At 46.0% G+C, this 23744-nt stretch overlaps 1 protein-coding gene across 1 annotated transcript in view; it reads left to right on the top strand.

Moving 5' to 3' along the window:
• The first annotated feature begins 6795 nt into the window (after window positions 1-6795).
• Window positions 6796-23744, top strand: part of Vps8 (VPS8 subunit of CORVET complex) — a 218506-nt gene continuing 201557 nt past the window's right edge. The window contains exons 1-3 of the mRNA XM_057764343.1: window positions 6796-6893; window positions 21317-21682; window positions 22779-22847. Coding sequence (XP_057620326.1) covers window positions 21530-21682; window positions 22779-22847 — 222 coding nt within the window. The 5' untranslated portion in view covers window positions 6796-6893; window positions 21317-21529. The remainder of the gene's footprint in view (window positions 6894-21316; window positions 21683-22778; window positions 22848-23744) is intronic.

Here is a 23744-nt window from a genome sequence, read left to right as displayed (position 1 = left end):
CAATACACTGTTGAGTATGTTGTCAGGAAGAATTTTTATTATCTTAATCCTACTTCAGGAAGTCATACTCCCCCCCCCCCCCCACGAATACAGACCGCTACTGCAGAATTTGTTAATTGGCTTCATAAACATTCCTGGAATTCCAGCCGGGCGGTGGTGGCGCATGCCTTTAATCCCTGTATTTAGGAGGCAGAGGCAGCAGGATCTCTGTGAGTTCAAGGCCAGCCTGGTCTACAGAGCCAGTTCCAGGACAGCCAGAGGTGTACAGAGAAATTCTGTCTTCAAAAACAAAACAAAAATAGAGAGAGAGTGAGAGAGAGAGAGAGAGAGAGAGAGAGAGAGAGAGAGAGAGAGAGAGAGAAAGAGAGAGAGAGAAAGAGAGAGAGAGGGGGCATCAGATCCAATGGAACTGGAGTAGCAGGCAGTTGTGAGGTGCCATATGAGTGCTCGAAATCAAACCCAGGTCCTCTGCAAGAGCAGTAACTACTATTAACTGTTTAACTGTTTGGGTGGAAGCGTCATCCCAGCCCCTGGCATCCGTAGATACAAAGAGTCTGGAATGTTTGGGTGGAAGTTCCATCCCAAGTCTCTTCCCCTGGGAGTTGCCTTGTCCAGATTCTGCCCCCTAGAAAGCTGCCAAATGATGACCCATCCCCAGAGATACCACTCCCACAGGGTATTTAAACTGCCTTCCTGAGAACAAATGCCTGGTTTTCTGGTCTTTCCCATCTCCTCTCTGAGGGGCTGGAAAGCCATTTGGCATTGGTCTCCATTAAACCTGGACTTTTTCTAATTCGGTTTGTTCAGTCTAACTCGGATTATTACACCGGTTGGAGAGGCTTACCCAGTGCAGAAGCATCATCACTCCAGCCCTGACTCATTTATGCTGGACAGCGGTGGTGCTCATGTTTAATCCCAGCACTCGGGAGGCAGAAAGCAGGCAGACGGACCTCTGTGAGTTCAAGGACAACCTAGTCTATAGTTTGAATTCCAAGACTAGCTCCGTAGCTACTAAGAAACCTTGCCTCGAAAAACAAATAAACAAACAAAAAAACCAAACAACCACTCCTGGAATTCCTGTCCCATACTGGGTGGTTCTCGCTGCTGGCAGTGCCACAGTAAGTCAAGTCTCCGCTCCATTCCTCTATTGTGTTCCATGTTCCCTGGCTTCCTCTGCAGTAGGGCCAGGTGGCTGGTGTTAGCCCATAGGCTAAGCAGAATGAATACATCCCTCTTATAGTCCAAAGCAATTCACAGCTAGTGTGGGCTTTCTTCTTTTCTTCCTCTGTGGAGAACTCTGAGGCCCTGTGTTCTGAGACTGCCACCTGGTGGAATGGTCTGAGTCCCAGAGACCTGGATGGAGGAGGATGACTGTTCCCATCTTTTTTGTATTGACTGCTTAGACAGTCTCAAAGACACCTGAACAAAGCCCTGAGCAGGAGAGGAAGCGAGCCATATGGTTACTTTGGAGAATGTCCCAGGCAGAGAGAACACTCCAATGTTGTGTGTACTGGCTTGGCTACTTTATCAACAGTTTCACTTGTCGGGCCCACTTGGATGCTTGAATCAACTAAGAACCTGTGTACTTGGCTTTATTTATTCTTTTTATTTCAATAGAATTTCTTTTTTCTTTTTTTGACACAGGGTTTCTTTGTGTAGCCCTGGAACTTGTTCTGTAGACCAGGCTGGCCTCAAAAGAGATCCATCTGCCTCTGCCTCCAATTGACGGGATTAAAGGTGTCCGCTGTCACTGCCTGGCTTTTAAAGAGAAGTTCTTAAAAAGCAGTTTTAGGTTCACAGTGAGATTGCGAGGGTTCATAGACAGGCCGTGTACTTCCTGCCTGTGTCCCGTATATCCAGCCTCCCCCTTTCAAGAGCAGCACACTTGTTAGGACAGCACATCAGTATCACAAGTTTATAGCTTACAAAGGGCTCACTCTTGCTGTCTGCAATACGCCCTATACATATTACAAGTGTGTACTGGCATCTCGCTGCCATCTTAGCGTGAGTGATGTCACGCCCTCTGTGCTCCAGCCAGGACTGGACGTGCAGGACTCCTGATTTGCAGGCATCCTCTGCTTTCAGAGGCCAGGCAGTTTGCTGGAGATAGCTAACAGCGTACCAGTATCAAGGTCTCCATCCTTCCTGACTGCTGGGTGTCAAGGTGGTCAGCTCTTGCTGGTTTCCACAGCTCATGCACGGCTTTGCTCAGCCCTTCACACAATGTCTACTCAGTGACTATCTACTTACACCCTGTGTCCTGAAGGGTCAAGCTGGATAAATGCAGACTTTTTTCTATATCTCACCAACCCATAGGAGGCTGACTTTGACAAATAGTGTGTTCTAACTCAAAACATTCTCTGAATTCTAAAGAGAGTATAGTTCTTTCTGCTATAGTTTCCATAGGCTAGAAAATCATAATAATATAATATGTAGAAAACTTTAATACTTAAGTGGACATTACACTCCCCTTTCTTTTAAACCCTTGATGCCTATGTTTAGAGAACCATAAAAGAGACAAGCTTCCTATAACAATGTTTTTCAAACTGAATGTTGCTTGAATCTCTCATAAAGAGCACTCTCACAAGTTCTTCGAGTTGGCTTAAGATATCCTTCACAAAACTGTACACAACACATGCATGGATATACAAACACAAAACTAAGGAATGGACTCAGATTTATAGATTATGCATCTGTGAAAGCTAAAACGAATTTGTTAATTAAATACAAATAAAATGAAGAGAAATTCAAATCTGTCACACTGATTTAACAGCAGGAATGACACACTGCTGAAACCAAGAAGTCACCCTCCAAACCTCAGCACTGTCGAAGGCAACAGCATGGTCCACTCAGTGACCTGCTAGGTGATGGCTCAGTTCTCCCCCAGTCTCTGTCTGACCATGCTGGCTAGGTGTTGGGGGGGGCGGGTAATGCCTTTAATCCCAGCACTAGAGAGGCAGAGGCGGGAGGATCTCTGTGAGTTCAAGGACAGCCAGAGCTACACAAAGAAACTCACAAAACAAAACAAACAAACAAAAAACAATTTGACAATCTCTTGGTGTGACCACACCCTTTATTGTTAAGTGGTTCTGCTGTTCATCTGTCCTCAAGCCTCCCTGCTCTTTGCCCACCACACAGCCAAACATAGGCAGTGGAAGAACTACAAAGGGTTCAGACGTTTGGAAAGATTTCCTACCTCACGATCAATCCAACGCAAATTAAAATGAGATTGCATTTCATCTGTCAAATTGGCAAAGATTTTAAAGAAAGGTAAACGCTGGTGGGCTGGTGGGCACTCTTGAACACATACTGCGGGAACAAAATCTTTCTGACCTTTCGTGGGAAGCAATCTGGTGGACTTAGAGATTTTAAAACCTTTGAAGCAGTATAGTTTTCTATCCTAGGGAAATAATTTTAAGCTACTAGCAAAAGATTTCTGTATGAAGATATTTATGGAAATATGAAAGCAGTGAAAAATAGAAGCCCCCAAATGTCTAAGTAGTGGACTAAAGGAACTAAAGTACAGGCGTACTTTGGAGATACTGTGTTCTGGTTCCAGACTGCAGCTAAGCAAACATTGCAATAGTGAGCCACACCAACTTTCTGGTTTCTCAGTGGGTGTAAAAGTTACATTTACACTGCTCTGTAGTATAGTCAGTATTCGATCACATTATAAAAAGACAACATACACAGCCTCAATTAGGAATGCTTTATTGCTAAGAAATGCTAGCAATAAGGGTAACTGTAGTGGTCTGTCCTGTCCCTTCACGAGACAAGCCCCACCCACTCCCTCCCTGTCCACTGAGGCAAGCAGGTCTTCCTTGCACTTCCAGCCTGAGTTCCTTCCTTTCCGTGTCTCTCTCCCAAAGAGGCAGCTTCTGCCTCTCTCCCTTCTCCACACTCTTATCCTTCCCCCCTCTGTCTCTCTGTTTCTCTTTCTCTCTCACTCTGCCTCTCTCTCTGCTCTTCTCTCTTCTCTTTCTCTTCCATAACCCACTAAATGAATACCCAGGACAGCTAGGCCCATTACACAGTCATTATCAAACAAACAAACAAAAATGTATGGCCTTGTTTTTCAGTGTTGGGGATCAAACTGCAAATTAGGCAAACACCATGCAACACCCTCAACTCCACATAATATATTTCTTACTATTTATACAGGTTTTTAAAGTTACATTTACTATTTGTGTATATGTGATGCATATGTGCAAGATGCCACACTGCAGTGCACATGTGGAAGTTTGAGGACAATTCTTTCTACTGTGTGGGTCCCAGGGAACAAGCTCAGGTTGCCAGGTTTGGTGGCAAGAGATTTTACCCATTGAGCAATCTTCCAAATTCAATATTTCTTAAATGTTAAGACTTTCCTGGCATAGGGGATTAACAGCTAATCCCAGTAGTTGGGAGGTAGGTCAGGAGGACTACTGTGAGCTCAAGGCTAGCCTGAGTTAGAGTGAGACCCTGTCTCAAAACAAAAAAAACCTTGGGCTGGAGGGATGTGGCATCTGTGGTTAAGAGCACATGTTGCTCTTGCAGAGGGCCCAGGTTCTGTACCCAGCATCTACATGGTGGTTCACATCCATCTGCGTGGCCTCCAAAGGCATCTGACATGCACATGGTGCACACACATACACACAGGCAAACATTCGTATGCATAAAATAAAAATTAAAAAAGTCTTTAAGAATTCATGAGTCTGGGAAAGGGACTGGTGGGGAGGTTGGCTGGGAACAGTTAGAATGTATTCTACATATGCCAAAGAACAAATAAATAAAAGTGAAAAATAAAAATTTTACTGCTAATTCTCCTCCAAACCAAAATAAAATGATTAAAAAGTAATTATCCAAAGACAAAGACTTAATAAAAGTAGGCCCCAAAGAGAAATATGGGTAGTTTTTATTTTTAAACATTTCCTGGATTTTCCAAGCTTTCTATAACAAGCATCCACTATTTTTATTTTTCGCTAGGCAGCACTGGACAGGCAAGCACGTGACACTGTTCCTACTGGTCCACACTGCGAGCAAGGGCACAGGAAAGGTGGTTACACTGCAGGGGTTTCAGGGTAGATCCACCCAAAGTCGTAGCTTGCTTTCTGGAGTTACCCAGAACAGGTGCATTACTGTCATGATGAACTTTTTAAAATGGTAAACTAGGGGGCTGGAGAGATGGCTCAGAGGTTAAGAGAACTAACTTCTCTTCCAAAGGTCCTAGGTTCAATTCCCAGCACCCATACGACAGATCACAGCTGTCTGTAACTTGGAAATGTAAGGGCATAACTGCCACAGAGATATTTTGAAAAGGCTCACTAACAACCTTCCCAATTTTCATCTCTCATAACCCCACGCTCACTCGGGGCTCTGGTGTCACTAATCTCTCTACCCTGCTTTAGACAGGCTCCTGTCACAGTGCACATGCTTAGTCACGGCTGAAATGTGTTTCTGTGGGTGGCAATGTAAGATGTTTGAGAGTCACTGTGGGTACCCTGACGACATCAGGCCAGCACTGGTCCCTAAACTCACCCCGGGTTGTAACTAGTCCCACTTCCCCTCAGGCAGTCTCTTGGGCTCCTGTCTACATTAGTCCCATTTTCTAGCTAAGGTGTTGATTCTTTTCCTCCATCACGATCCTAGACACCCCTATAATTTCTTCATATCACTGTCATCAGCCTGCCAAATCCTCAGCCCCAAAGTACCGACAGGACAGTCCTTTTCTTTCCCACTTCTGGATCTGATCCAGGTGTCGAACCCAGGTGTAGGAGTGTAGTGAGCCTGTTTGATACTCAACTGATGTCAGCCATCCTGGGCGTTTTCTGTAACTCCTCCCAAGGCATCTTCCTCCACTCTCCCTCCTAATTTCTGGACCACAGACAGGTCCATCAAGCACACTGCCTGCCTGCTGGGGTTAATGACACAGGGTACCTGTAAAACACCAAGCTGTCCTGAAAGTTTTCATCTTTTTCCAGTAGCGAATTAGTAAAACCATGAAGATGCCTCTGTTTGATAATGTGACCCACCCTGTATTTTTGATGTTAAGATGAACTTTTTAAAATGGTAAACGAGGAGGCTGGAGAGATGGCTTGGTGGTTAAGAGAATTGACTGCTCTAAGAGTCTGGACGTGGGTTCAGTTCCCAGCACCCACATGGCAGATCACAGCTGTCTGTAACTCTAGGATCCAACACTATCACACAGACATACATACAGGCAAAACACTGATTAAAAAAAGATAAATTGAAAAAGAACAGTTTTTAGTATCCATGCTTATTTGCAAAAACAATGCTTCCTCTTTCCCCAATAACTATCCACTAAAACTGACAATTCTGGGTTCTGAGTTTGCCTTTTAATTAATTAATTAATTAAGAAAACTAATTAACAGATACTACCAAATCCAGTGAAATTAATTCCAACTCTATTCCCAACTCCCCATGCACCATCCATCCGTCCATCCGTCCGTCCATCCGGCAGTCCATAGAATCTGAGACAGGCCTCACTTTGTATCCTAGGTTAGCCTGAACTCACGGTGATCCTTCTGCCTCAAGCTCCTGCGTGCGAGAACCGCAGGCATAAGCCACGGTACCCGGTTTTGGGGTCAGTTTCTGGGAGGTCAGGTGAACTCACTGATCAGGGTTGAAAGGGACTTTCCTCTCCCCTCTGAGGACCTCTATTGACTAGTCTGTGTTCCTGCTCGGAGGCCCCAGCGGCGCCGGTGACAATCCTAAGCGACAGGCGGAGTCTCCCTTTAAGGAAGGCGTGGCGCACAGGCTCGCACCGCCCAGCGCCTGGCCTCGGTCGCAGAGAGAGCGGAAGCGCGCCGGCGAGCTGCAGAGACTGCGCGTGCGTGGGCTGCCCTCGCGGGGTCACGTGGGCCGGGGTCCCGACGAGGCGGATGCAGGTTCAGGTAACGCGTGTCCCCGAGCGGGGAGGGGCGGGGCGGCGCAACAGGAGTGCGCAGACCGGTCCTGCGCCTTGGTGGCTCCCGGAGACCCTGCGGTCACCGGGGGCTGGCCTGGGACTGGGTTTGCGAGGCTGCGGGACTGGCGCGCCCACCCGGCACCGCGGCTGGGAGGTGGATGCCGTCCCTCCCACGCCGCTCGGGATGGAGGCGCTCACCCCGTAGTACTGATGTGCTGCCTGTGGGGCCGGTTCCTCCTCGCCTCCTGCCAGTGTGCCCCAGCCCGAGGGCCGCAGGGTGGAAGTTGGGGGCACCCTTGTACCTTGGCTAGCTGTCCAGATGTGGCACTCGGGCACAGAAAGACGCAGCAATCCAGAGTTTGGGTGCACTAAGTGGGCGTGTTTCAAAGAAAGTAGGATTGTGCTGGTTTATCCAGAGTGGATACCGAGCCTTCTCTAAGTAGGCGGGGCTGTGTTGCCCGGATTGCTAGTGACTGAACTGCCCACTCTACTGCACCCCTCACCCCCAACCCAGCCCCCCAAAGCGCCAAGTAATGTAAGCACAGATGTTGCCTTGCGCTGCTAACTCTATTCCAGGTGTCTCTGTTTGGGAGAAAATTACACGTCGTGGTGTGTGGGTTTGTGTTACACTTCTGTGTTTGAAGTGCTTCCAATATAGACGAGGATGGGGGACCCATATGTGTTTAAGTCATGGGTTTGCTCATGTTGACATTTAAGCAGGAAAGTATGGAATCATCTGGCAATAGCTGACCCGGTTTGTAGAATACACAATAAAGATAAATGGAGTTTTGTTTGAACTGTTGGGCTTTGTATGGTTGAAGTGAGTGAGTTATGTGAGAAAATTCTTTACAGACCTCGAACAGAATGAGATGCTGATTATTTTCTTTAGAGGTTTCCTTTGTAATTGGACTGTTGGCAGCCGGTGAGTGCTTTCAGTCCCGCAGCATTTGGAGGACTGTTGGTGACTCTTAGCTTTACCCCACTATTCCGTCGACATTTTAGCCATGTGATGGAAGAAGTAAGGCCTTTGTGTGTGTGTGTGTGCACGGTGTGCACTCTCATGCCTGACTTTTTGTGACTGTGTGAGTGTTCATGTGTGTGTACGTGCATGTAGAAGCCAGAGGTTGACGTTGGAGCCTGGAACAGGTTTCCACCACCCTGGAGCTGAAATTACAAGCTGTTGTGAGCCACCTGGTTGGCCCGGGGATCACCTCTTACTGTGAGACCAGTATACTTTCGGAGCCATCTCTGGCTAGCTTTCGTCCAAATCGCGCAGCCATCTCTCTCATGCCCAGTGCATAGCTTGCTGATTCAGTTAGAAGTGCGAGCTAGTCAGCCTCAGGGATCCTCGTGTCTCCATCTCTCCAGCGCTGGCATTGCAGGCTCCTGCCACCATGTGCAGCTTTTAAATATAGGTCTTGGGGTATCAAACTCAGGCCCCCATATCTGTGCATCATATTACTGAGCCATTTTCCCAGACTTATCTTTTTTGTTTTTTGATAAAAGTTTAAATTTAGTTCTTTTTTTAAAAACTATTCATTTATTTATTATGTATACAATATTCTGTCTACATGACAGGAAAGGGCACCAGATCTCATTACAGATGGTTGTGAGCCACCAGATGGTTGCTGGGAATTGAACTCAGGACCTTTGGAAGAGCAGGCAATGCTCTTAATCGCTGAGCCATCTCTCCAGCCCTAAATTTAGTTCTTATTTTGTGTGTGCATGTGTGTCTTCCAAGGCATACATGTGGGAATCAGAGCATAACTTTGTGGGATTCTCTCCTCCCACCTTAATGTGGGAATCAGATTTAGGCTACTGGGCTTGCACAGGAGTGCTTTGCCCACTGAGGCATCTTGACGGCCTTCCACCCTGCTTTTGAGACCCCAGCCTGCTGTGTAGGCTGGGTTGACAGGTCACTTGGCCCCAGGGATCTGCCTATTACACCGCCCCAGTGCTGGGATTGCAGATGTGGGCCACAGTTGGCATGGCTTTTTCCTGTGAGTCTTGGGGACTTAATGACAGATGTCATCAAATCACCAAACTCAGGTCGTCACGCTTGCGTGGCAGACATTGTACTGACTGAACTATTCTCCCAATTCAGTGTGAACTACCTTTAACTTTTGATTTGTTTACTAGATTTCAAAGACCTTAGATGACATCTTTTCTTGACCCACAGTTCCCAGTCACCCTTGTGTATACTTATGAGGCCCGTCTGCTTCCCTTTAGATGGGACTGAGTTATCGTTTGGGCTGCTTCACTGCGTCTGGCATCGTAAGCACATTGTGGGTTTGAGTCAGCAGCTGTAGCCTATTCTGGACTCCTCACTGTTAATGACTTCTTAGGCTTACGTTGGTAACAATTATATTTTTCAAAGTTATGCTTCTTTCTATATCAGAAAATCAATTCAAATGCACTTAGACCAAAAGAGATTTATTAGTTTATGAACCTGGGACACAGTAGGGTGTCATTACACCACTGAATGAATGTACCTCTACCCCTTCACAAAGAACCTCCAAGGTCTCGGTCCTGAACTCATTCTGTTCTGTGAAAAACAGGCTCCTGGGGGCTGGAGAGATGGCTCAGTGGTTAAGAGCATTGCCTGCTCTTTCAAAGGTCCTGAGTTCAATTCCCAGCAACCACATGGTGGCTCACAACCATCTGTAAAGAGGTCTGGCGCCCTCTTCTGGCCTTCAGTCATACAGACAGAATATTGTATACATAATAAATAAATAAATATTAACAAAAAAAAAAAAAGAAAAACAGGCTCCTGAAAGCCCCTCTAAGCTGGTGTACCCCGGAGTTGAGAGAAAACTCTTGCCTACAGTATTTACATGTTCCTGGAAGGACCTTGATTCAGGCCAGATTGGAGACAGATGTCCTGTGCACACTTTTTTGGCTAGGTTCATGGGCACATGATTGATGGCACCACTAAAGTCACATGATTGGAGTGGCTTCCCGAACTGAGTACCTTTGAGGCATCCCAGGAAGACTAGCATGTGCTCTTAAGAACCACAGGACAGTGGTGGTGCAAGCCTTTAATTCCACTTCTCCAGAGGCAGAGGCAGGCGGATCTCTGTGAGTTCGAGGCCAGCCTGGTCTATAAGAGCAAGTGCCAGGGCAGGCTCCAAAGCTACAGAGAAACCCTGTCTCGAAAAAAAAAAAAAAAAGCAAGAATCGCAGTGCAGCTGGCTTTTGCTCCACGTTGGAGCAGAGTGCTGTTGATTCCTGTTGGCACAGATGAAGTCAGTTGCTGTCACATGGGCATGCATGAGCTGAGAGTGATCAAAGGGACAGCAGGTATCCATTTCCCAGTCCGCACTCCTGTGAAACCTAGTTGGATGGAGTACTCTGGCTGTGTGAATCATACCTTTTCTTATTTCTCTTTTCTGCAGTTAATGGTTGGGTTCCTTTAAATGAAAGAGGCACATTATACATTTCTTTATTTTCATGAATCAACCGAATAAATGAGGAAAAAAATCATAAAATCTCCGAGATCATAGAAGAGTTTGTGTCAAAATCTGAAAGGTCATTAAAAATCATTTTTAGATGAACAAAGCTTTCCTAGATGCAGGTGGGATGGTATGCCTTTGGAAACAGAATAGTATTGTAGTAACTTTCTGCTGCTGTGATGAACACCATGCCCAAAAGCAATTTGGGGATGGTAGGGTTTATTTGGGTTTACGTTTCCAGAGGGATTAAGAGTCCATCACCATTGTGGCATGGAAGTGTGGATTCATGGCTGCAGGAACAGCTGAGCTCACATCTTGACCTGTGAACAGGAAGTTGAGAGTAGAGAACCAGAATTGTTCAAGGATCCGAACCTTAGAAGCAGAACTCAGGGAACCTCAAATTGTAGCAGGAGTTGGAGGAGTCGGGCTGTGCCCATGGGAGTAGAGCCAGATGTAATTTGTCCTACTGTGGTGCAGATCTCTGTATACTCAGAGTCAAACGCTGTCCTTGAGACTTAACAGTCACAAGTTCAACACTGGTAACGTTGTTTGATGTTTTACTCCTTTACTCTTTTTGAGGGACCCACCACCCAGTTCCCAAATAAATACACGAAGACTTATTTTTAATTATAAATGCCTGGCCTTGGCTTGCTGCTAGCTGGCTTTTCTTAGTCATCCCCAACTACCTTTTGCCTCTGGATTTTTTCCTTTTCCTCTGTATCTTACTTTCACTCTTACTCCATGGCTGGCTCCTAGCACCCTCCTCTCCTTCTTCTCCCATTGCTCCTCTTTTGCCTTGATTCTCCTTCTGTTTATACTCTGCCTGCTAACCCTGACTATCCTTGCTCCTGCCTCGCTATTGGCCATTCTGCTCTTTATTAGACCACCAGATGTTTAAGAATCAGAGCTTCACAGAGTTAAACAAATGCAGCATAAACAAAAGTCACACACCTTAAAATAATATTCCCCAACACTGATACGTTCAATTTACAGAGCACATGTTATTCCTATCTTCCAATTCTTGTGTTAACCAGCAGATATTTATTAAATATCTATGTAAAATACAGGTTATTAAACCCAGAGATTTAGAAGAATGGCTTTATTTTTCTTGCGTAGTTGGAGAGAAAAGGTGTAGTCATATGGTAAGTTGACTGGTGAATCAGAAGAAGGAAGGTACTAAGACAGTGCTAAGGAAAACATGCCTTAAATAGGGTGTCACTGAGCATGCCTATAATCCTAGCACTTGAGATGCTAGCACTTGAGAGTGTAGCCTTACAGGAGCATGAGTTCAAGGCCGTCCTGGGCTCCTAATGAATTTGAAGTCAGTCTGGGCTTTATAGTAGAGAAGAGAGTGGAGCAAGGAAGAAAGTTCAAGAGAACAAACATACAAGAGCACAAAAGGGCAAGAGAGCAAGAGTGTGTGTGTGAGAGAGAGAGAGAGAGAGAGAGACAGAGAACGAGAAAGAACGAACAGCCTACAAGATTTAGAAGATGATTCAGGAAGAAAGGTAATGCCCAATGAATGAAAATGGACAAAGTAAAGAAACCAAAATAGCCGCTCCATGAGTGGGAAGAGAAAAAGTTTATTCTACTGTCAAGGCTGTCTCCCTGGAAACCATGAAGTGACAGGGGAATGATCTTTAGGGTTCAATGGGACTAGGAGAAAGGGGGCTTTTGAGCAGGGGATGGAGGGAGTCCACAGGCTATCATTGACCTTGACAAATAAATGGGTACCACAGGTGTATATTGAGGGAAGGGCCACAAGTTCCTCTTGCCAGAGATAGGAGAAAGACTCCCTTTGTAGCAAGCAGGAACTTCCTTCAAGCTCCTGGCGGATGGGGCTTTTGTCTAAATGTCTGACCTTGGGAAAAGGACTTTCTTGGAGGACAGGATGTTCTAATCTTTTGTTGATGATAAATAAAGGGGTGATGTCTCTTCTGTAACTACTCCTGCTGAACTGGGGTGGAGTTGTTAGGGCCCAGGAAGGCTAGAATGTTGGTCAAGAGGCTACCTGGACAATCACCCTAGGTTCTTCCTTGGCAATCTTGGTTTCGGTTCCTTTGTGGGCTGAGGTCCCAGGGCAGCATCAGTCTTTGGCTTCCAGGCCCAGAAGATCCAACAGACTTTCCTGTGGAGGAGTAAGCTGGGGGGGACCCATCTACCTTGTCTAGGGGAAGCTGGGTAATCAACTCTCCAGTGTCTTGCTTGTCCACAGTTTGGACAGGGACCCTGCTGTGGCTGACTTTGCCACATTTGAAGCAAGTTCAGGTGGATTTCATGTGTGCCCCATCATCTTCTTTGGGGAACATCTTAGGGCAGCACTTCTCTCTGTCTCAGGAAGCTTTCTCCATCTCTACCTGTTCTTCACTTCCCTTAACTCCTTAAATGCCATATTCAGCAGATCTGTGGGGAGTTTGAGGGCCCACAGCCAGTCAGGGAGAGAGGAAGTGAGAGTTGAGGACAGGCATGCCCTCTTGAGAATTTGGGTCTTGCTTTGTGTACTGGAGGAGGGCCTCAAGGAACTCTGCAGAATTTTCCCCTGGGTGACCTCTCTCAATTTATCAAAATTAATTACCTTATGAGAGGCCTTTTGGAAGCTAGCCAGGAGGCCAGTAACTATTTTGTCTCTGGCTACCCTGCTTGGGGACTGATCCTCAGCATTAACCTGGTAGTTCTGGTGGGGTTCTGGCTGGGAAACTGTCTGCCCTACTGGACAGGACTTGTCTGTGTGGCAGACCTCATCTGCGTGGACTTGAGCAACCTAGCAGACCCTCTTCCTCAGGGGCGAGGGCAGAGGGAGAATGGCATCGCGGACATGCCTGGGGAGGCTATAGGTTTGAGTAAGGCACCTGAGCTCTTTGGTGACCTTAGAAGAGTCAACAGAGAAAGAACCAAGGCACCCTTCTGTCTGAGAGAGGTCAGCCATAGAAAAAGGGACATGTATGTGGAGGGGGCCATTAGGACCCGGCACTTCCCAGAGCGGGCTGGGTAAAGGCCCTCAGTGCGGCACGCGGGTGATGAGGAGAGTATAGTTGGGGTCCAGTTAGGGTTGGCGGGGGAGTTGGCTGAGGGTACCAGAGAATTAGGTTGAAGAAGAGGGTTAGGCTGAGGACGCATCTGGGATGGGACCGAATCCTTTATATCTAAGTCAGAAAGAGTGGTTACAGAGAGATCTGGGTCCTGGTCAGCTTCGGGAGGGGATTTGGCTTTTGTCAGGAGAACCCAGTGAGCATGGCATGAGTTACAGAGGGAGGGATGTGAACGGAGAGTGAAGAAAGCCCACACGTGGTCTGTTTGCCCATGCACTGGCAGTGTTTGTCAGGATCAGTGAGGATTTGGTTGTCACATATGCCGTTGAAACTGTGTAGTTTGTATTGTGGCCAGGCTGTGCTGCAATAAAAAATGATGACATCATCAAGACTGAGGTGTGTTGAAACTTGAGTAGACAGAAAGTGGAGTTGAGGGGGTAGGTCTTGAGTGGGAAGAGCCCATGGTCAAAGAGTGACAGAGGTAGAAGGGGGGACTCCTTAGTTCTCTCCACAAAGGGAGCTGAGGTGACTGAGTGCAATGACAGGAGTTTCTATCTGGGGTGTCCCCACGCAGATTAGAGGGAAATGTCCCAAATCACAGAGGAGAGGCATCCTTCTCCACATGAAAGAGGTCCAGTAGGGTGAGAGGACGCTTCCTAGCACACCGGTGTGGCCTTCATAGTACAAGTAGACAAGCAGGAGCTCTGTAGCGCACCAGCCAGTAGAAGGGGACAGACAAGTGGTCAGAGCAGGCAGAGGAGAAAACAGCTAGAGAGGCGCACTGGGAGAGGCTTTGGAAAAGGGGGGAGTCCAGTAGAGAGAGAGGAGCATGTGTCTTAGTAGGGAGAATTGCCCATATGGTGTGGCCCCAAAAGGCATAGAAGGGAGATGCCCATGTGGTAGGCTCCCCAAAAAGGCCTAGAAAGGAGAGAGGACACTTACCAAGTAGGTGAGGAGAGACCAAGATGTGTAGAGCAGGAGGAGCAACTGGACTCCAGCATCTGGAACCAAATTGTTGGGGGGCAGAAGCCAGCACGGGCAAGTGATCCCCACCCAGGAGGGCAAAATTGGCATGTGGTTCAGCTAGGAGAGGCCCAGCCCCTTGGAAGGGGAGCTCACTTATGCCCCTCGCAGGTTTCGGGCTCTGGATGAAAGAAAATGGGTGCAGTAAAGTAACCAAAATAGCCACTCTCGGTGAAAAGAGAAAAGTTAATTCAAACTGTCAAGTCTGTCTGCCAGGAAAGCAAGGAGAAGCAGTGACAGGAGAGAGATTTCCAGGGTTAAAGGGGACCGAAAGAAAGGGAACTCCTGAGCTAGAGTGGGACCTGTGAGCAGGGGTGGAGGGAGCCCACTGGCTAGCACTGACCTTGAGAAGTTAATAGGCACCTAGGTTCCTCCAGCCTGAGAGAAGGAAAAGGACTGTCTTTGCAGCGAGCAGGAACTTTCTTCTAGCCCTGGAGGGAAGGGGGCTTTTGTCTAAATGTCTGACCTTGGGAAAAGGACTTTCTTGGGAGGGGGGGGGGAGGAGGTGGAACCAGATACCCAGGTCACATTGGGACAGCACACACAAGGAAGGAACTTTAGTATAGAAGAAAACAATGGGAAGAGGAGGGAGAGTGGAAGACATTTTGCCTCTGCAGCTTGGGATTGCAGGCCTGTATTTCTAGAACTCCTGGTGGTGTGGAGAAAGTCGGGAGTACCTGTGTACAGGCTCAGAATCTGGAGTTTTATCCTGTGGCCATTGGCAGGCTGCTAAAAGTGAGATGTTTCACTAGAGGAAGTTAGTAGAACATTAATATAAATTAACTCACAAGACAACAAAGCAAAGAAGGGAAAACACTAGGTTAAGAGGAGCAGAAGCAAGGCTGGCTAACATTGTTTCCTTACCAGGATTGCATGGTATTTGCTACAATATGTTAATGTTTACTATGGTACATTAACTAGTGAATCCAAAGAATGGAAGTTCCAAGGTAGTATTTAGGAAAACATTCCTTAAGCAAGGTGTCCCCGAGCATCTTATGAGGACTCTCAGAAGGGAAGAAAATTGGTGTGATCCAGGCTCCTGGGACTTAGAGGATGGTGTGAATGTTAACTACAGTCAGAACCTAGTCCAGTGCTGGCCACACTAGTTCTCAACCTGTGAGTCACAACCCCTTTGAGTTTGAATGACTCAGTCACAGGGATTGATAAGTATTGGATACCTGGCTACTGGGTTCCTCCACCAAGATAATAAGCCAAATCAAACTGAATTAATAAATCCAGATTTAATAAACGACAAAGCATAGCCCTGGGGGTGGGGGTGGGAGTGGGCTCTCAGGAAGCCAGGAGAGAGAACAGAGCACACGTGGCAAATCTATGGGCCAGGTCGTAAATAACCTGTAGGCAGTCTTGAGCGGTCCCAGGAGAGGAGCTGCCCATGGTGAGCTTTCTTGGGGCAGGGCTGGAATGGGAGGAGTGGGACTGGGTGGGGCTTCCCAACAGGTATCACCTAAGACCATTGGAAAACACAAATATTTACATCACAGTTCATAACAGTAGCAAAATTACAGTTATAACAACTAAAGTAGCATGAGGAAGACTGAGAACCATCGCCTCAGCTTTTAGTTGACTACAGTTATAATGGTACCTTTCTGTTTATATGGTATGTTTTGCCCTCTCTCTCTTTTAATTTATTAATTTTTATTTTGTGTACCCTGTTATTTTAGCTGCATGTCTGTGTAAGTGTTTAGGGTCCCCTGGAGCTGGAGTTGCAGACAGTTGTGAGCTGCCCTATAGATGCTGGGAATTGAACCTGGATCCTCTGGAAGAGCAGTCAGTATTCTTAACTGCTGAGCTATTTCTCCAGTCTCGACCCCCTCTTTTAAAAATGGTCCCTGGCTGTTAATTTTTGGGAATAACTTTAAAAGGAAATAACCTTGAGAATTACCAAGATGTTGGTCTTTCTTTTTGGTTTTTCAAGACAGGGTAGACAGGGTTTCTCTGTGTGACAGTCCTGGCTGTCCTGGAACTCGCTCTGTAGAACAGGGTGGTCACTCACTGAGTTTGCTATTTCAGAACCTTGAGGTGTGGCCAGAAGCAAACTAATTGAAGTTTGCTAACCATATTTACTTTGTATTGTTGCCGTACAAACCATGGCACATTGAGTGACTTAAAACAGTTCGCTTGTGATTTTAGTTCTGTAGTTCAAAGTCATAACATGTCTTACTAAGATCAGGATGTCAGGAGAGGCCTTTGGCTCTAGAACAATAGTTCTCAGCCTTCCTACCACTGAGACCCTTTAATACAGTTCTTCATGTTGTGCTGACCCCAACCATAAGATTATTTTTGTTGCTACTTCATAATTGTAATTTTGCTACTGTTATGAATTGTAATGTAAAGATCTGTGTTTTCCAATGGTCATTTGGCCATCAAAGGGGCCGTGACCCGTGGTTGAGAACCACTGCCCTAGGGTCTGTAGGAGAGGACCTGTTATGCTTGGGGCAGTCTGCGTTCTCTGACTCCTAACACCTTTGCTTCGTCCTCCGCGTCCGGAGTCATCCTGGCCTCTTCCTGACCCTGTTTCTGTTGTATAGTGCTTCCTTTGACTGTGACAGTTTTCCACCTCTAATCTTCTACTATTAAAGATCCATGATTATATTGGGGGGTACTCGGATAACCCAGAATAAGGTCTGCATCTCAAGGTCCTTTTTCTTTTTGGTTTTCGAGACAGGGTTTCTCTGTGCAACAACCCTGGCTATTCTGGAACTTGCTTTTTGTAGACCAGGCTGGCCTTGGACTCAACAGAGTTCACTACCTTAATTTTGAGACAAGGTCTCTCCCTGAACCCGGAGCATGCCAGTTCAGCTAGACCAGCTGTTCAGCAAGCCTAGGGATCCTGCTGCCCCCTTTTCCCAAGTCCCACAGGGTGGGCTCACAGGCATGTGTCAATGTACTCAGCTTTTCATGTGGGTGCTAGGGATCAAACTCGGGTCCTCATATTTTCAAAGCAAGCACTCTGCTGACTGAGCCGTCACCCCAGCCTCTTAATCCATCTCCGAATGGAGACAAGAGTAACGGGAGTAACTCTACACTAGTCACTCTAGTGACCTTTAAAAGATCAGCATGGTAACTTTTAAATCAGCCATATCTGCTCTAGTGAGAGTATTTGCTAACACAGAGAAAGAAAAGATGTAGCAAGTGTAAGTGACAAAGTGGTGAAGATGAGGGGATGTGACTTCATCAGTGAAATAGACAGTAGTGCTAAGTGGAATATGGGGCCAAGCAGGATGGGCTAGTGAAAGAGAATCTTCAGCAATAATTCAAGGTCTTGAGGGGTCTGATGACTTCCTGTTAGTCTCACACAGCTATTGACATTCACCACGTGACCAGACTGCTGCCAGAAGATATGTGTGATGTTTACAAAACTACTAAGCTCAATTTAGAGTCTTTAACTTTGAAGGTTTTGGAAATCTTGAGGAACTTGTAAATGATAACATATATTATTTCTTGAAAATGACTGTATCTAGGCATCACTCAGTGCCTCGTAATCAGTGTATCCTTTATTGCCATGGTGTCCCCGGAAGAGAGGAGCTGCATTCTTCTGTCAGGACTCCTAAGAGTCCCAGGAGGGGAGGGATGGAGGAAGTGGGGAAGAGAGAGGTAGGGTAGGTGTGGAGGAGGAGTATGTTGGCCTGCGTAGCCAAACTGCCCAAAGCTCTGGGCAGAGCTGATTGGAAAACTAGAACCGGAATCCCCCCCCATCTATACTTTTTGAAAGACTGATTTAATTCCCCTGGGGAGTGTGGGCCTGGAGTAAAGTCCTGCCGATAGGGGCAGGTTCCAAACCTGTATCTGGCCTTTCTGTTGTTTAACTCCCTCCGTGTAACAGAGGGTTACTCAGGCCTCTTCTCCTCAGTCCCCTTGATGTTTGGCGGCCTCCACAGAGAGCACCACTGGAGAACTCCTTCCAGAACAAGAGGTGCTGTTCTGGCAAAGCAATACAAACAACGCAGATGTTCACACGGTTCCACTTACAGATGTAGAAATAAAAGGGGTTCAGAGCGACCAGATTGCCCAACGTCACAGATAGGAACTGGTAAAGTCCAGATTGAAACCTGATGTGTGTGCACATGTGTGCATGGGCATGCAGAGGCCAGAGAACAGCTTAGCTCGTCCTCCTCAGCTCGTCCTCCTCAGGGTCTTTGTTTTTTAAAAAGTATTTCTCTATTTATTTTGTGTGGAGAAAGAGGGAGAGGGAGGAGGGAAGGGAGGGAGGGAGACGGGGAGAGAGGAGAGGGAGTGAGAACGATCAGTTCCCTGATGGAAGTGAGCACACCTTTGAGGAGTTGGCCTTCTTGTCTCTCCTGCCAAGTTCTCCCGGGCTAGGTGATTCTGTCCCTTCTCATCTCACTGTATCAGTTTGGAGGTTACACATGTGTGCCACCATATCTGGTTTTATAATTTAAGTATCATTTATTTATTGTTGGGGGCATGCATGCTCACATGTGTGGGGATCAGAGGACAGCCTGTGGGCGTCTGCTCTTTCGTTCTGTTCTGCTGTTGTTCTGGAAAGTGAACTCAGGTCATCAGGCTTATGTGGCAAGTGCATTTGCAGGCTGAAATGGTTCTGACATCTAGCTGCCCACTGTCTGTCTCTCTGTCTCCATCTGCCTTCTTTCTGTTTTCTCCTTCCATGTGGTTCTTCCCACTGTTTAAGAGGCTGCAGAAGTACCCAGCTCCAATTGGTGCATCTGTAACACAACTTCCTAAGATTCAGGGAACATTACAGAAGAGGCATAAGGATGGTAAGAACCAGGGGCTGGAGATGGCTCCTTGGTTAAAAGTACTTGCTGTTTTCGAGACCAGCCTGGTCTACAGAGCTAGTTCCAGGACAGGCTCCAAAGCCACAGAGAAACCCTGTCTCGAAAAACCAAAACCAAAACTAAAAAAAAGTACTTGCTGCTCTTAGAGAAAACCTGAGCTGTGTTCCTAGCATCCATATGGTGGCTCACAATCCGCTGCACCTCCAGTTCCAGGAGTTTAAATGCCCTCTTCTGGCCTGCGAGGGAACTGCATGTGCATGGTGTACAGATAAACATGTAGGCAAAATATACACATAAAATACAAATACATACATCTTAAAAAAACACACATAAGATACAAATATACATCTTAAAAATATACACATAAAATACAAATACATACATCTTAAAAAAACACACATAAGATACAAATATACATCTTAAAAATATACACATAAAATACAAATACATACATCTTTAAAAAAAGGTTTGTAAGTTCTAGAGGACCAGGATGCCTGTTGCGAGATTGTACCTTATAATATGGTAGGCATGCTAACTCTTGAAATAGTAACAGTGTGGTTGTCTGAACAAGACCCAAATACTGACCACAGCAGTGGACATGCCAATGGGGATAGGGGAAAGTCCACAAGGCTCCACCCACCCTAGATAAAGGACTATAGGCAGTCAGTTTTCTCCAGGCACGAGCCCTGGATACTTTGTGTCCTAAACACATGTACATATAAGTAACATTAAATGACTTAGTGGTGCGTGTGTGTGTGTGTGTGTGTGTGTGTGTACCCGAGGTCACAGATCCCAGAGTGGGTGCACAGGATGATGGGAGGAGATTATAAAGAAGTAACTTGTCCAGAGTTTTTGAAGGCAGGTTCGTGAGCATCACTGTTGCTGCTGCCTGTGTTGATAAGGAGTGGTGCATTAAGTACTGGATGTGATGTGTTCAGATGTGGCCAGGGAGAATGCCCTCAGCTATGTTCCTAGGAATGTTTTCATAGCATGTGTCTTGAAGAAAAAAACATTAGAGTTTGTTTCAAAGAAATTAGTCTGTGTTTGGAAATATTCCAGATGGGTTAGAAGAGTCAATTTCAGTTGTAAAAAGTCAGTTTTCATAAGTCCATATGTCTTACATGTACTAGCTATTCATTTCATTTCAATACCCTAATCATAGGTGCTAAAAATTGTCAGTGAGTTTGGGCATGTTGCTCTAAGATAAGTAAGCTTACTTGTGTTGTATTTTATTACTGTGTGTGTGTGTGTGTGTGTGTATGCATGCGCACTAGAAATAGAAGAAAAGATCTTGGACACACTAGATAAATTATCTTTACCACTGGCAGATGGTATTCTGAATCCATTTAAGTTAATTTTAAAAAGCTGAGTTTTCTAAGGGCTGGAGAGATGTTAGGAGTTAGGGGTGTAGTTAGGAGTGTTTCCTGTGCAATCGTGAAGAAGGGAGTTCAGCTCTCGGCACCCACATAACCACCAGGCGTATGGCACATGTTGTAACATAACAGTTATGTTTCCTTTCAGGGGAGTGGAGACAGGAGCCTCATGGGGTTTGCTGGTTTCCAGCCTATCTGGGAAAACTCAGACCCTGCCTCAAAGGAATAGATGGAGAGTCAGTCATCGAGGAGGACACCTGATGTGTCTTCAGGCCTCTGCTCACTCACACACACACACAGTGCATCTGTATGCATTTCTAGATTCTTCAGTATTTATTCTTCTCTAAAACAGCCATGTTTTCTGTGACTGGCTCTGTGTAATTATTTTATCCTACAGTCGTTGTTGCCGCCCCCTTTCAGTCGGCTCTTAGGTTTGAGAGTGTGGTATTCAATTACTGTCCTGGGTAGGTATGCTCAGCTGGCCCGGAGTTGATGACAGCCAAGCCAGCGTGTGTGCTATTGCCAGGGAAGCTGGAGAGCTATCCTGAGGTCCCAGAATAGAAGGGCATGATTATTTAGAAGCTTTTGATACCAGTTTTCCCTCTGGCTGTAGCTATATAAATCCGCTTTGATACTGTCTAGGACCTGCCACGTTTCATGCCACTGTTATTTGTCTCACGACTTGAGTGGGTGGAGGCTCCAGTCCTATACTCTCCAAGTCAGAGCTAAGTTTACCCCCTTTGTATTCTCATAGGAACCCTCCACCCGCGTGCTCCCCTGCGATCTATAGATGGCCACGTGGAGCCCAAGCAGGGATTTCTCTGAAATGTCGAGCTCTTGAGAGGAGGGTATCTAGACAACACCTACCTTCCCACCGAAGAGATCACCGCTGGATCACTGTAATCCAAGGCCAGAAGCAAGAAACATAATCGCTTGGATTGGTTGAGTACAGTTACTGGGCGCAAATATGGAAAATGAACCAGACCAGGAGAATTTGGAACAGAACCTGTGTGCCAGGACTACCGAGGAAGAGTTGAACAAGTCTTTCAGTCTCGAAGCTTCTCTTTCAAAATTCTCTTGCATAGATCTGGATAAGGAGCTGGAGTTCAAAAATGATCTGGTAAAAAAAAATCTGTCAAGTGATGGCTTTGAACAAAACTTGTGTTAGTGTGCTGTGTGACACAAATGCTCTGAACCTACTGTATTCGCAGCCTAGTGAGCAGGAGTCTGTTCTGGGTACGGGGTTCTGTCACTCTTCTTTGTGTAGTCAGTCCATTACCGTGTGTGGAGCGCTCTGGTGTTGTCCTGTGAGCTTCACACTGGTAATCCACGTCACAGATGGACACAGCGTGCAGCTGGGTTGAATGCCTTCTCAGGGTCACAGAGCTGATGTGGGTATTAGAACTCTACCTGGCACTTTATCTGCTTTCCTTCTTGACTGAGTAGTAATGTTTCTGTGACTCTGAGAGTGTTAATAACAACTTTTAGAAAAGCTAGTGGTCCCTCACCATGAGAGAAACAAGAAATTCTGCCATGCTTTGTTGTAATATGAGCTGCGGGGCTGCGTCCCCAGCACCTGGCTGCCCACATGGCTTTACCCAAAAATAATTACACGGAAACTGTATTCTTTTAATCACTCCCTGGCCTCTTATTGGCTAGCTCTTACATATTGATCTAACCCATTTCTAATATTCTGTGTAGTACCACGAGCTGGCTTACCAGGAAAGATCTTAACCTGCATCTGTCTGGAGTGGGAGAATCATGGCGACTCACTGACTTGGCTTCTTTCTCCCAGCATTCTGTTCTGTCTACTCCGCCCACCTAAGGGTTGGTCTATCAAATGGGCCTAGGCAGTTTCTTTATTAATTAACCAATGAAAGCAACAGATTAATACAAGACCCACCTCCATCAATGCTTTAGCATGTCATTTCAATCTCAAGTCTGAACTCAGCAAGGGGGAGGGCCTGGCATGAGACGTGGTTTTGTTATCCTAAGAAAGGAGGTACAAACGTCTTTCAACTTTCCAGAAAGGTCTAGGGCCGTCAGAGCAGCACAGGCAGGGTGTTCTTGGTCTTGAGAGTCGCTGGATGTGTGGATGGGAATTGCTGAGTTGAGAGATGATCTAGTAAGCTTGTCCTTTAACAGTGGTCCCGGTTATTAAAATATCGGACAGTTATAAGAGGAAAAGCCTTGTGAACCTTGATTTCTTCATTTAGATTGACGACAAGGAGTTTGATATTCCTCAAGTGGACACCCCTCCCACTCTGGAGAGCATACTTAACGAGGTAGGTAAATAGTGTTTGTCACTATCACTTTGTGGCATTGATTTTCGATACTTTTTGCGTTAGTTACACTGTATGTATTTGGATGTATATTGTTCAGTATGGTGGCCCCTAGTTACATGTGTCAACTTAAAATTTATGTTAATTACAAAATACTTGAGGTATTGTGCAAGGCCCTTTTCAGGAGCTCAGTAGCTGTGTGTGACTAGTGGCTACCACAGTGGCCAGCATAGACACAGTAGAAAACTGTTGGTCAGCGTTGGTCTAGATTTTGAACTTCTCAAGGGTAGAAACTACATCTTGCTCATCTTTTGTCTTTGTGCCCAGCTGATTTGCCATCGCTCTGGGGGCCTCTGAACAATTGTAATTCACATGAGATAAGGTACCAGTGATAGGCCAAGGAAGATGTTCTACACAAGTCTACCCTGGTGAGCCAGTGACTTTATTTGGCCTAATTTAAGAGAACACATGGCTCAAAAATAGTTATATCACTGAAAATTCCCATCTCAGCATCCCTCATGAAAGCTGTATTTCAGGAGTCCTAACTTTAGTTGGTCTATTAGTCAGGGGTCTCAAGTGATTAATAGAACTTATAGAATGAAATATGCACACACACACACCACACGCACACACACACATACCACACGCACACACACACATACCACACGCACACACACACGATTTATTAGAATGGCTGTGTCCAACTAGTCCAACAATGGCTATCTACCAATGGAAGGTAGTTGTTCTGTCAATTGTTGTTCAAGAATCCAATAGTTATTCTGTCCACAAGGCTTAACGTTTCAGCTGATCTTCAGTATATGCCAGAATCTTTAAGAAGTAGGCTCTAATGCCAGTGAAGGAATGGACATGTCATGGAGAGCAAGAACAAGCTTCCTTTGT

This window comes from Chionomys nivalis, chromosome 3, assembly GCF_950005125.1.
Source record: "Chionomys nivalis chromosome 3, mChiNiv1.1, whole genome shotgun sequence".
Lineage (NCBI taxonomy): Eukaryota > Metazoa > Chordata > Mammalia > Rodentia > Cricetidae > Chionomys > Chionomys nivalis.
Note: the sequence above shows the minus strand (reverse complement) of the source record. Positions and strands in the feature narration are given on the sequence as shown.